General features: G+C 45.2%; 1 protein-coding gene across 1 annotated transcript in view; it reads left to right on the top strand.

Moving 5' to 3' along the window:
• The first annotated feature begins 1,046 nt into the window (after nucleotides 1–1,046).
• Nucleotides 1,047–12,136, top strand: part of RDH10 (retinol dehydrogenase 10) — a 48,295-nt gene continuing 37,205 nt past the window's right edge. Inside the window, exons 1-2 of the mRNA XM_084849313.1 lie at nucleotides 1,047–2,570; nucleotides 4,439–4,671. Coding sequence (XP_084705439.1) covers nucleotides 2,279–2,570; nucleotides 4,439–4,671 — 525 coding nt within the window. The 5' untranslated portion in view covers nucleotides 1,047–2,278. The remainder of the gene's footprint in view (nucleotides 2,571–4,438; nucleotides 4,672–12,136) is intronic.

Here is a 12,136-nt window from a genome sequence, read left to right as displayed (position 1 = left end):
GGATTGCCGAGTGGCAATAGTAAAAAATACTATTTCCTTTCCTTATCAGACTGTTCCCCAACGCTCTGAGTGCTGCCGGAGTCCTGCACTCATCTACCTGGGAGTAAGCCTCATATTCAGTGCATGCATCGGAATACTTAGGTTGCCAGTCGGCGTATATAGGATTGCAGTTGTGCAGCCCGATCGTACCCATAGGTAGGCTCGTCTAAACCCATTCAAATAAATTGGCTTGGGGCCAAAACATTACTTTGACTGTATGCCTATTTTTGCTCTAGAGCAGGTGCGCGACTCCGCCAGAGATCCAGAGTCTGGAATGGACGGGGGGGGGGGGGGGTATCGGCTCCCAATATCTACCGGAAAGTAAAAACGAAAAGATAATGCAATTCTATAGATGTCTACTCAGAAGTAAGCCCCATTGAACGAAACGGAACTTACTCCCAGGTAAGGCTGTATAGGACTGCAGCCATACCTACTAGACACATGTTTAATGTTTTGGCCCTAAGGGCGCAATCCTATCAATGTTTAGACAGAAAAAAAAGCCCTACAACCCCCAGCATTCTCCAGCCTGCATGGCTGGTTGGGGACTCTAAACACGCATAGTACTGTGCCCTTGGGGTTGCCCAGCAATGCTTTATGGCTCGAGCTGTCAAGAGGGACCGGTTAGTCTCCGTCGATAAACGAGCTGCAGGCGAAGACGGAGAAAGGCTCACGCGGAGGTGGGAGTGCAGATTCAGGCAGGCGGCACCAACGCGCTTCGCCTGTACTTCCAGCCCGCTCCTCTTCACGCTTCCCTAGCAGTGTTTTAAGAGTTTCCAGAGGAGGAGCCGCGCTAGTACGTTGCGGGGAAAACGACAAAGAGTCTTTACAGTACCCTCAAGACCAGGCTACGGGCGCCATCCTCTGCTTGTTTAGGCAGGGGGGGGAAAAAAAGTCCTACAAAGGCAGAGCAAAAGTCCTACAACTCCCAGCATTCCCGGCCAGCCATGGCTGGCCGGGAATGCTGGGAGTTGTAGGACTTTTGCTCTGCCTTTGTAGGACTCCCCCCCCCCCCCGTCTAAACAAGCAGAGGATTGCGCTGCAACGGATTCTGTCGCGGCTGGCGCAAGTCCACGAAAAGCTTATGCTATCACGACGTCGGTTCGCCTTCAACGCGCCACAAGACTTTGCGGATCGAGACGGGCCTCGCTCCGGAATTCAGCGTCGCAGGACGGCAGCTGTCCGAGCGCCCGCGCCTGGCCAGGGGCCGCCGCAGTCCCGAGCGGGGAAAGGAAAGCGGCCGGAGTGCGCGGACGGGACGGGAGGGGACGGGGTGCGCGGGGCCAGGGGCGCTGCGCGTGCCGCCGGACCGGGCTCTTCGTGGCAAGGGGAAGGCGGCGCCGCTGGGCGGAAACGCGCCGGGGGAAGGCCCAGGCATGCAAAGTGGGCGACGAGGGGGCGGCGCCGGGAAGCGCGGAGGATGGCGGGGGCGGGAGAGCTGGCGGAGGGGGCCTGGTCCCCTCGCACCGGGGCTATATAGAGGTCCGAGCGGTGGGAAGATGCTCACTTCCAGGCGAGAGGGGGTGGGCTGTGGCGCGGCTGCCGGGCAAAGGGGACAGGTAGGGTTGGGAAGGGAGGCGCGTCGCAGCCGCTGCCGCTCAGCCTTTTCTGCGTTCCCCCCCTGAGCTGTGAGGGCGGCGGCGGCGGCGGCGGCGGCGGCGGCGGCAGCACGCCCTTCGGCTTGAGCCAAGCGGCGAGCGCGCGCGCGAGAGAAGAAGCAGCGGGTGTTAGGCGAAGGCACTGGCTGGCGGCGGCAGCCCCCGTGGAAACTTGCTTGCTGGGCTCGTTAAACTTGCCGGCCTCCCTGGCTGAGCCGCGCTGGCTTTGGCTTCGCCGCTGCAGGATCAGGGTAGTTATTAGGGAGCGCCGAGATTTGCTCTTCCGCTCCGTGCCCGTAGCAAGGAGCCGCCGCGGGCTCCTGGGCACCCTGAGAGGGCGAAGTTTTTCGGTCCGAGGCGCCCGTTGCGGTCCCGGCCAGGTGCCCTCAGGCGGGCTAAGAGGCTTGGCCAGTGGGTAGGTGACCCTTGCCTGCCTTTCCCTTGAGAGTAGAGGCTGTTCCCGACTATGCTTTGCCGCGCTGCTCCTCACTGAATTGCTGAGGCGGCGCTCCCAGGATTTCCGTGCAGGGAACCCCGAAAGTAGCCTCGTTAGTACCCGCGGCCGCCTAACGGCGCTCGCAAGTTGGTTGCCGCCGCATCTGCTGAGTCGCCCACCTCGCCGCCCGAAGGAGCCGCCCGCAGCGATGAACATCGTCCTGGAGTTCTTCGTCGTCACCTTCAAAGTCCTCTGGGCGTTCGTGGTGGCCGCCGCCAAATGGCTCATGCGCCCCAAGGAGAAGAGCGTGGCGGGGCAGGTGTGCCTGATCACCGGAGCTGGCAGTGGGCTGGGCCGGCTCTTCGCGCTGGAGTTTGCCCGCCGCCGGGCACGCTTGGTGCTGTGGGACATCAACACTCAGAGCAACGAGGAGACGGCGGGCATGGTGCGGCACATCTACCGAGAGGTCTCCGAGGAAGCCGTGGCCGCTGCCCAGAAAGGTAAAGGGATCCTGTTGACTGTGTGTGTGCGTGTGTGTGTGTGTGTGCGCGCGCGTGTGGCCTCGTACTCTCCTTTTCTGCGGACCACAGGAGCCGGGAGAAGCGCCAGATTCTTCAGTAATGAATAACAATGGAGAATCAAGTGCCCCTTTCCTATAAGAAAGAAAAGCAAGGTGTATATGGAAATGCCTATGATACGTTAAAATAAAATACGCTGATGCGGAGGAAAAGATTAAACCTTTCAGGAACCAATAATAGTAGCCGAAACTGTTGCCTCATTGATAGCGTTGTTGAACAGAAGCTTCCTGCTGCACCTAGACAAACTTCTATTTAGGATTAACCTTTAGTCCCGCTTCAGGGGATTTGAGGGTTTTCTTTGTTTTTAGGCAAAAAGATGGTACTAGTCAGGGCAATACGGGAGATGGTTTAGGTGCCTTATAGGTTTTGCAGGAGAAGAGATTTCTGCGAGTTGCTTAAGAGCAGGGAGGAACAATAACTTGTACCACTATTTTGTAACCTTCTCCAGATTGACTTTACCTGCTTTCCTATGAAGGGCTGTTGAGTTAGGTTTCACAAGTTCTATCACAAAAAACGTGTTGAAAATGCAAGGACCATCTTTCACGTCGTCGTGGCCCTTGGGGAATGTTCTCCATTCTCGCTACCCAAGAAGTTTAGAAAGGGATATGATCATTCTTCACTAAAGCAGAGATTTACATGCTAGAAGCAATTGTTGCTATCTTTGACTTGAAAATGCCAGGCTAGACCAGAACTGAAGAAGTTCATCTGCTTTGATGTTTTTGGTTGGGATGTGCTATACATTTTAAATTGCATCTAGATATGAGTGTGAACACCGCATCCATAAAAATCTAGGAAATCAAAGTAAATAACCCAAGGTTTCAGGGGGAAGCAGAATTGACCAAATGTTTACTAGGTTCTGCACTTCTTTTGTACCTATTTGATGTATATTCCGGGAAGGTAATGAGCAGAGCAGTAATCTGTTCAAATAGCATTACTGTCATCATTATATAGAGATGGCAATGAACGTCTGCAAATATTTAGTTATATAGAGCAACCCAGGGAGATACTGTTTTTCTAGAAACACTCAGTCACCTTGTAAATGGTGAAATGTGAATGCCCTTAAGTGCCTTTTGTGTGGAAATCTGGGTTGAGGGTTGTAGGAGTTGGACAGTGTAATTAATTAGAGAAGGGGGGGGAAACACATCTGTTTAATCTATTAAACCATTCTAGACAAGTCTGCTTGGAAGGAAATCCCATTGACTTCAATAGGCTTACTCCCAAGTAAGTGGGTGTACAATTGCAGCTTTAGTCGCACGTGGCTGCACCAGTTTTTATTATGCTTCTTTAGTACATGTGCACCATTTATACAAACCAGTTAAAATAGAGTAGTTCTATTTTTAAACCTATTAAGCCTGCAGCGCTGTTCACACTTGAGAATGAATCCACTGAACTCAATAAGACTTCCTTCTGTGTAAATATGTATTGGCTCAGGCTGCATGTTTTTGTTCCCATTTATCTCAAATTCAAATACTCCAGCTGAAGTAGTTTGTGGATTGAGGTGTCTGTTCTGTTTGGATTGGTGTTGGTCTACTCCGTAGCCTGAGTGTCTTCCATTGGGTATCAACAGATTACAACTGAAGATAAGCTGTGCAGGGTTAGATACCTCACTGTCTTGGCACGTAGTAACCTGTCCCAATTTCCTGCACCTTTTGGAACTGGGGGCAATAAAAATCTGACAAGTGGGTTGATTAATTACTAGTTCTTACTTCCTGATATGTAAACGTTGAACAATACCTCTAATTAGACTCCCCCCACCCCTCTTCTTTGCTTGTCTGAATTCCTATAAGCAGCTGGGCATGGTGAAGAAGCACTACCTCACTACAGCTTGCAAGTTCACACATACACTTGCGACGTGAGCAAAAGAGAGAATGTATACACAACTGCAGAAAGAGTCCGCAAGGAGGTTGGTGAAGTCTCGGTCCTGGTTAACAATGCTGGCGTGGTTTCTGGGCACCATCTTCTAGAATGTCCCGATGAGCTTATTGAGAGGACCATGATGGTTAACTGCCACGCACACTTCTGGGTAAATATCCTTATTTCCAAATCAGTACCTGTGTTAATCTGTTGCAGCAAAAAACAAAGAGCAAAACCAATTTATTACGGCAAAACTGTTCATGAATCTGAGGTGGACGAAATGTCCACGAAAGCTTATGCCATAATAAATTTGTTAGTCTGAGGTGCCATAAGACTCCTTGTTTATAATTATTTCTGTTACTACATTCAATTTCTTGTCTCTTTACCTATAAAATGAAATACATTTTTTAAAATCTGCAGCCACTTCCTCCTTCAGGGCTGAATGTGAGTTTTATGTTTCTGTCGTTACAATCTTGTGCTTTCTATATATCTGTCATCCAGAAAACATTAGTGTGAAATGTTCAAGTGAAAACAATTGTACATGTTAGCCACAACTAACTTTTGTCCTTTTGGCTTATGTCGACTGTTAGCCTAAGTTAAGTGCCATTCATTTCAGTGGATCTGCTCTATGTAGGGCTAACATTGAATACAGCCCACTGATTTCAGTAGACTTGAGTGTGACTCTGCATTAGAGCCACTAATACAGAGGCATTAGCAGACCTGTAAACTGTTGTGACATGAAGATTTTTTAAAATCTTCACTTAAACCAACTTCATAATCTAGCTCATTTATCTCATTGGAACTGACTCAAAAAAAGTCTTTATCTTCAACATGTGAAGCTGCCTTACACTGACGGAGACCATTGGTCTACAAAACCCAGTATTTTCTCTTGAGTTTTTGCAGCTGTCCAAAGTTCAAGCAGAAGTGTTTCCCAGCTATCTATCATGAAGCTATGGATCTTTCCTTTGAATCTTGAATATCCGTAGTGACCCTTCTTCTGTACCACCACTATCAGTGTAAGGTACTAACAATGTAAGGTATCTATGTAGAGTTTGAGCAAGTATTGTTTTAGTTGCTAAGAGTGCAATTCTATATATTTTAGTTTGAATTAAATCTCACTGTGTTCATTGGGGCTTACTCCCAGGTAAGAGTGTATACCAGCCTCCCTCAACCTGATGCCCTCCAGATGTATTGGGCTATATCTTCCCTCATCCCAGTCAGCATGGCCAATGGCCATGCTGGCTGGGGATAATGCAAATTGTAGTCCAACACATCTGGAGGATGCTAGGTTGGGGAAGGCTGTTATATAGAATTTCATTTTAAGCATGCTGGGTGATGCAGATCTGCAGAGAGAATCATGTGATTAGTCTCCCTCATCTGTTTATATCAACAAATGTTCTGAAAAGCATGATTTGCTCTGCTGCCTGGCTACACTCAGAATTATTTTCTTGAATAATGCTATGAAATCTACTTCAGAGTCCATTGAAGAATAGGCACGGTGACAATTCCAGCATCTATAGTGTTGAAATGCTTTGCAGACTCTGTGTTGCTGAGACTTTTAAGTATTTGCTGAGCCTATCTTAAGATATGAGAGTAGAATACTGGTTCGTGACCCCTTGTGTCAAGCATACCCTTTAGATCCATACCACACACTGTTGAGTGAGTTAAAGTAAGATCTGAAAGAAGAGCCAGTTTCAGCACACATTCGTTGGATAATTCAAAAGATCTTGTCTTGAATGTTTTCCAAATAGAATGTACTTAGAGGCTTTTTATGCATGAATGAAGTATATATCCAGTTCATACTTATAAAAGCAGAGAAGTTTGCTAACTTGGTAAATGTGTACTTAAGAGCATTGTAAAATTTAGAGTTCTTGGAAATTTTGTCACTTATGGCATCATTGCCATTAAAATATGGGAGGATCCTGGACTAGCCAGCTGTTCTTGCTTCGAGCATCTAAATCAACAGTTATTTACAACATTGTATGTTCTATGGAAATATTTAAAAATCCTGAAGTATCAATGGAAAGCAAACAGTGGACTAAAGTGAACATTACATGAACTGACTTCTGCTCAGATAATGGGAGGTTCCTCCCACTGCAGCCTCACTCCTCACATACGCCAATCTGCTCTGGAGGGTCCCCAATCCCCCAGAGCAGATTTGGAGGATGAATGGGAGGGTTCCAGGGGGAAGGGGAATTCAGTCCAGAAGTGGTGTCCATTCCACTGGTGTGCAGTTCTCTGCACGTTTACGGAAAAGTCCCATTCTGTTCAGTAGGTCTTACTTCCTAGTAAGCATATATAGGATTGCAGCTATGAAGGACAATGCTATGCATTCTTACTGAGAAGTAAGTCCCGATGAATTCAGTGGAGCTTACTCTCAAGTAAGTGTATTTAGGCTTACAGTCCTAGTCATGTTTTAGAAATCCTTTTGATACTCTTCATTTCAAGCTCTTTTTTCCCCTTTGAAGTACTGCTCTGGAGCTGTCACTGTTTGTTTTGTTTGAACTAGAATGGCCCAGTACCACTTTTAGAACTACGCTAAACAAGTCCAGACCTTGCCTTACAGACTTTGTGTAGTTGAATGGAGCAGCCTACAACTTCTGTACTTAAATGAAGATGTCCTCTTATGAACTTCATTTACAAAGAAATTATTTTCTTCTGGGGATGCTTAAGCGATTCTTGTTTTCCCAGACCAAAATATCAAGAGTACAATTGCTGGTTACCCAAACATAGTTGAACTACTTAAGTATCCAAACACAAAATGTGAACCATTAACATCTGTAACTGATGTAAATCATTTTGTTCTAGCATGCTAGAGATAAGCATCCTAACACTGGTCTGCCAGCTAAAATCCTGGTCTCTATGGTTGTCCAAGTTATGGTCTTAATTCTGAAAAGGTAGGGTCATGTTGAAATCTCATTTTGAAATTGTTAGCACAAGTTAGTTCCAACTAATTTAACTTAAAACCAACTAACTTTCTGTGATCACTCCACTGACAGATGCCATTTGCCAGTAGGCCAGAGAGGAAGGCTTTTTGTGTGTGTGTGATCCTTGTCACAAATTCCTGGAGAAGGCTATCAATGGCTAATAGTCCTCATGACTATATGCTACTTCCAGTATCGGAGGTAGTATGCCTATGTACAGCAGTTGCTGAAGAACGTGGGTGGGAGGGTGCTGTTGCATTCATGTCCTGCTTGTGGGTTTCCCGTGGGGAGCTGGTTGGCCACTGTTTGAATGGTCTGATCCAGCACAACTCTTCTTAAGTTCATAGACCGGATTCACATGATCAAAATAAGCCATGGTGGCTTATTTAACTCCCAGTGTGTGCCGAGTGATCATTGCCTGGGCGCAGCTTGTTGTGTTGCCCAAACGTGGGCACCATGGCTTGTAGGGCTGCTGAAGGGCTGTTTTCCCCCTCCAACAACAACCCATGGGCAGTGACTATGGAAACCGTGCCCAGCATACACCGTGATTTAAATAAGCCACTGTTGCTTAAATAAGTCACCTTGCCTTATTTTCACTGTGCAAACCAGCCCATCGTTGGTAAGAGCCTGTAAGTAATTTTGTCATCACGGTATTGATGCTCCATGTTCGGTTCACACACTTGCTATTTTCCATACCGGCTTTTCCAGTCAGTTGAACTTGGTGAAATGGAACAGTGGCCGCTCACTGGGATTGCTTGTTTCTGCCATAAGCAAGAAATGGGAAAGCTCTTTGAAGCATGGTGAGCAAGCAGCTGTTGAATACTCTTTTCATATGTACATCTGAGTCATCTACACAATTGACTAACAAGCGCTGCTTCTCTCTCTGGGAATGTGGTTCTAAATTGGGTTGCTGTTGACCCATGTGTACAATATCTGCCAAATCAAGCATAGTGAAGAATAGCAACATTGGTTACCTCTTTACTTTCTGCAAATAACAACAAATTCTAACAACAATTATCCATGTTATCACCACTTTTAGTGCCAGTATAGTAGAATATTGTTTAGGATTGCCTTTTTCTTCTCCTGCCATGTTGTGACGCATATTTGAGAGGATTACCGACTTGGCCTTGTTTGGCACATGGGAAACCAGAGTGAGTGGTCCAGCAAACTGAAACCATGGCATAAGTTCTCTTGCAATCTGGCTGAATTTCATTGAGTATACATCTTGTTTGCTTACAGACCAAGCCAGACCACTGTATTCAACAGAACTTCTCAGTTACTATCTTACATACATTTACCTACCTCAGTGCAAGCCAAGGGTGTATAGTGTCTGCTTTACACTGTGATTTGAGCAGGAATTCTTTAGCAAGGTGAACAACAGTGAAGTTAAACTTCTGGTCTTACGTAGAGGCTGAACCATTGCCTTCATATTGTGGGCAGCCTGGCTATTTTCTCGGATGTTTGCTAAAGTCAAATCACTCCATTTGGAAGATAAAATGTTGCTATATTATAGAACATCCAGATCTTATTTTGCTGGCTGGCTTGGAACCTGTGACCTGACATGATTTTGGCTAGCCCACTTGTACCGCCTTTGTTGAAGGAAGGTGGTGTCAACCTCCTTCCCTGGGCTAGGTTAAGTAAATACTTGCAGATGGCACAGAACCTGTCGCACAACCCTTGAGCTTGAATGGTCCTAAGAGCAATTCTCTGCAGCACAAGCTATGTCAATCTTTGTCAAGATGTCACAATTTGTTTAACAGACCTCCCAGTAGAAGTCAAATAGGCCTAATGGTAGGGCTGGCCCTGGTTCCAGTATTTAGGTAGACGTTGGCTGCCAGTCAAGTATCTTTAGATGACTTCTAACAAAACATAAAACTGTTTTTTTACTGTAACCAAAAACTGTTCTAGGCTGGATTCAGTTTTGTTCTTGTACTAACAAGAATTAGTAAGGAGAAAAACTTTTGATCAATTTTTAATTTTTATTAATATACTTAATATCATATCCAAATATAATTTGCATAAAATAAAAACATTTCTTGTTAAACAGAGCATTGCTAAGGATTCTTAGATTTTTAATAGCTTAATAGGGAAGCTTAATAATATCTCCTACACATTTTTTGTTCTTGCATTTCTAGTCCTAATGGCTTAAAAGGAGAGATTTCATCTATGTACCAAGTTTTCTGTTCAGCTCTGAGTAGGCTATTCAGCTCACAGGCTGATAAACTTACTTCTAGAAGCTACCTCATTCCATGGTTATAAGGGCAATTCTTGTTCTCCATAGTTAGTACTGATAAATATACTGTGCTACACTATGGCTAAAGCAGTCTATCCAAGAGACTATACATAAATTCATGTAGGAGGAAAGGGAATGGAAGAACCCCGGTACATTCCTGATCTCCTAACCTGCAATCTTATGGAAACATTTAGGCTGAGCTAAAAATAGTTTTGAAATGCCATGTATATATACCATATTTAGAGTGTGCACATCGCCTCTTTATCCCCTCCAGAACAACCTAAGATGATGCCAGGCAGGATTAATTTTAATAGTATTATAGACTGTTCTGTGTATATACAGAAAGATCTTTGCCCTATATTTGTACAACTGCTGCTCCTATATTTTAGTACAACTGTTTGACTAAATGCATATGCTGGTGTTAATGTTAGATGGTGGTTCCATTTCTCTGTGAAAGTCTAAATATAGACCACCTGGCTCTTCAGCAGAGGGAGTTTGCTTATAAGTACCCCCTCAATATCTTGTAGACACTTCTTAAATGATGAACAATAAGACAACTAAAATGATGTTGAAAATGGATCTCATTAAACCTTGGTTCCCTGTGTGTATTATTTTCAGTCTCTTTCTCCCCCACCCCCCATCTCTTGTCCCAAACTCTATTTCTTTAAATTATAACATAATATGACCTTGAGGGCAAAACAGTTAGATGTTTTTGTTTTCTAGATAGTTTGCTTGTTTTTGCCCAGATCACTCATCAAATATATTTGATCCTTTAGCTTGAACTATTAATCTTTAAGGGATGCCATGAAGTCTGTTGACTACTACTGTGTCAATGCAAAGACTTGGAATATACCAGCTGTTATAGGAAAGGACTATGAAAGTTGGGCATGAACATAAAAGAAACTCTCTGATTTTTTTTAAGGTTGAACTTGAAAATATTTTGATAGTTCCTTATAATCTTGATAGTTGAAGACTTGGTGCCCAATACCTCAAACTGGTGGTAAACTAGCTCATATGTAAAGTACAGGACTGGAAATGAAAGTCCAAATGCATAATGTTTTCATGTGTGAACTGAAAGAGGAGTAGATAAGTCCAGCTACTTATCTCGTTTCTCTTTGGCCTGAAGGACTTGGCTTTAACTTCTTAAGGGTGTAATCCTATCTAGATAGGCAGCCACCTCCGAACTCAGAGGCGACTGCCTATCCAAAGCAGGGCAGGCGAAGCACAGAGGGGATCATTCCCTCCGTGCTTCTCCTGCCCTGCTTTTTCAGCTAGGCTGCAGGAGCACAGAGCGGCGAAGGAGGCTGCTGTACGACACATAGGATGTGTTGTATAGGCAATTACGATCTCCCTGCCCCAGAATGCCCCCAGCCATGCCCCTTTCTGGCTGCTCCACGCTCCTCTTGCAAGCGCGGACGGAGCTGTTCCGCACTGCCTCCGAGGCACTGCGGAAGTCAGGAGGTCAGTTCCTGGAAAACAGCGTATCCTGTGGCCATCTAGCTGCTGTCTAGCAGCCATAGGATTGCTCCCTAAATAATGAGTTACTAGCATTTAAAGTGCTGATCTTTGGAAGCTCTGCTCAAAGCAAAAGACTCTCTTCTGGCCTGAGCATTTCCTTACCCCTCCATATAACTGCTGATTCAAAATATTCTATATGTACTGCTCCCCATACATACACATAACCTTAAAAAGCTATTCTGTTTTTCTACTGGCTAAGAGTATTTGAAGCTGAATTAGTTGACAAAGGATTGGGTTCAGTTGACACACATAGCAGCTGTAAAGCCTGCTCTTTCCTTATGGTTTTCGTCTTGAAAGATAACTTTCAGCTAGGTGTATGTGAACACATGAAACTGCCTTATCCCAAGTAAGATCATTAGTTTGTCTACCTAGCCCAGTTTTGTCTACTATGGCTGCCAGTGATTCTCGAAAGTCTTGGACAGAGGTGTTCCCCAGCCCTGTTAACTAAGACCCGTTCACTGGAAATGCCAAGATCAAACCAGGGACCTTTTCATGTAAACTGGGGATAGTCTGAATAAGATGATGATCTGCAAATTTAAATTCAGCATGGCATTATAGCAGGGATGGGTAACATGTGGGCTGCATGTGGCCATCACTTTCCCCCACTGCTGCTAAAATTTGTTGTGGCAAAAACATTGTCAGTTTGCTACAGAAAATCAGCAGCCTAAATCAGCCAAATCTTGCTTGTTTTGAAGCAAGATTTGGTAGTTTTAGGCACCCGTAGCAGTAGTGAACCACTGTGGAAGCTAAAATGGCTAAATCTTAGTTCAAAATAAGACGGATTTGGAGGCATGAACTGTTCATCACCAATTTTAGCTATTTGCTATTGGAGGTTTTTTTTTCTGGCACCTTACGAAGTGTGTCCCACAGAAAGGGGGAATCTAGGCTGTGAAAAATGGCCTCTGGACCCCCCTGCTTTATAGGAATGTAATGGCTGTCACTACATCTTTATTATGTTT

The sequence above is a fragment of the Heloderma suspectum genome, chromosome 4 (genome assembly GCF_057233095.1).
Source record: "Heloderma suspectum isolate Gila_16-S chromosome 4, 16-S_ref, whole genome shotgun sequence".
NCBI classification, from domain to species: Eukaryota; Metazoa; Chordata; class Lepidosauria; order Squamata; family Helodermatidae; genus Heloderma; species Heloderma suspectum.
The sequence above is the reverse complement of the archived record's forward strand: the minus strand, read 5'-3'. Positions and strand labels throughout refer to the sequence as shown.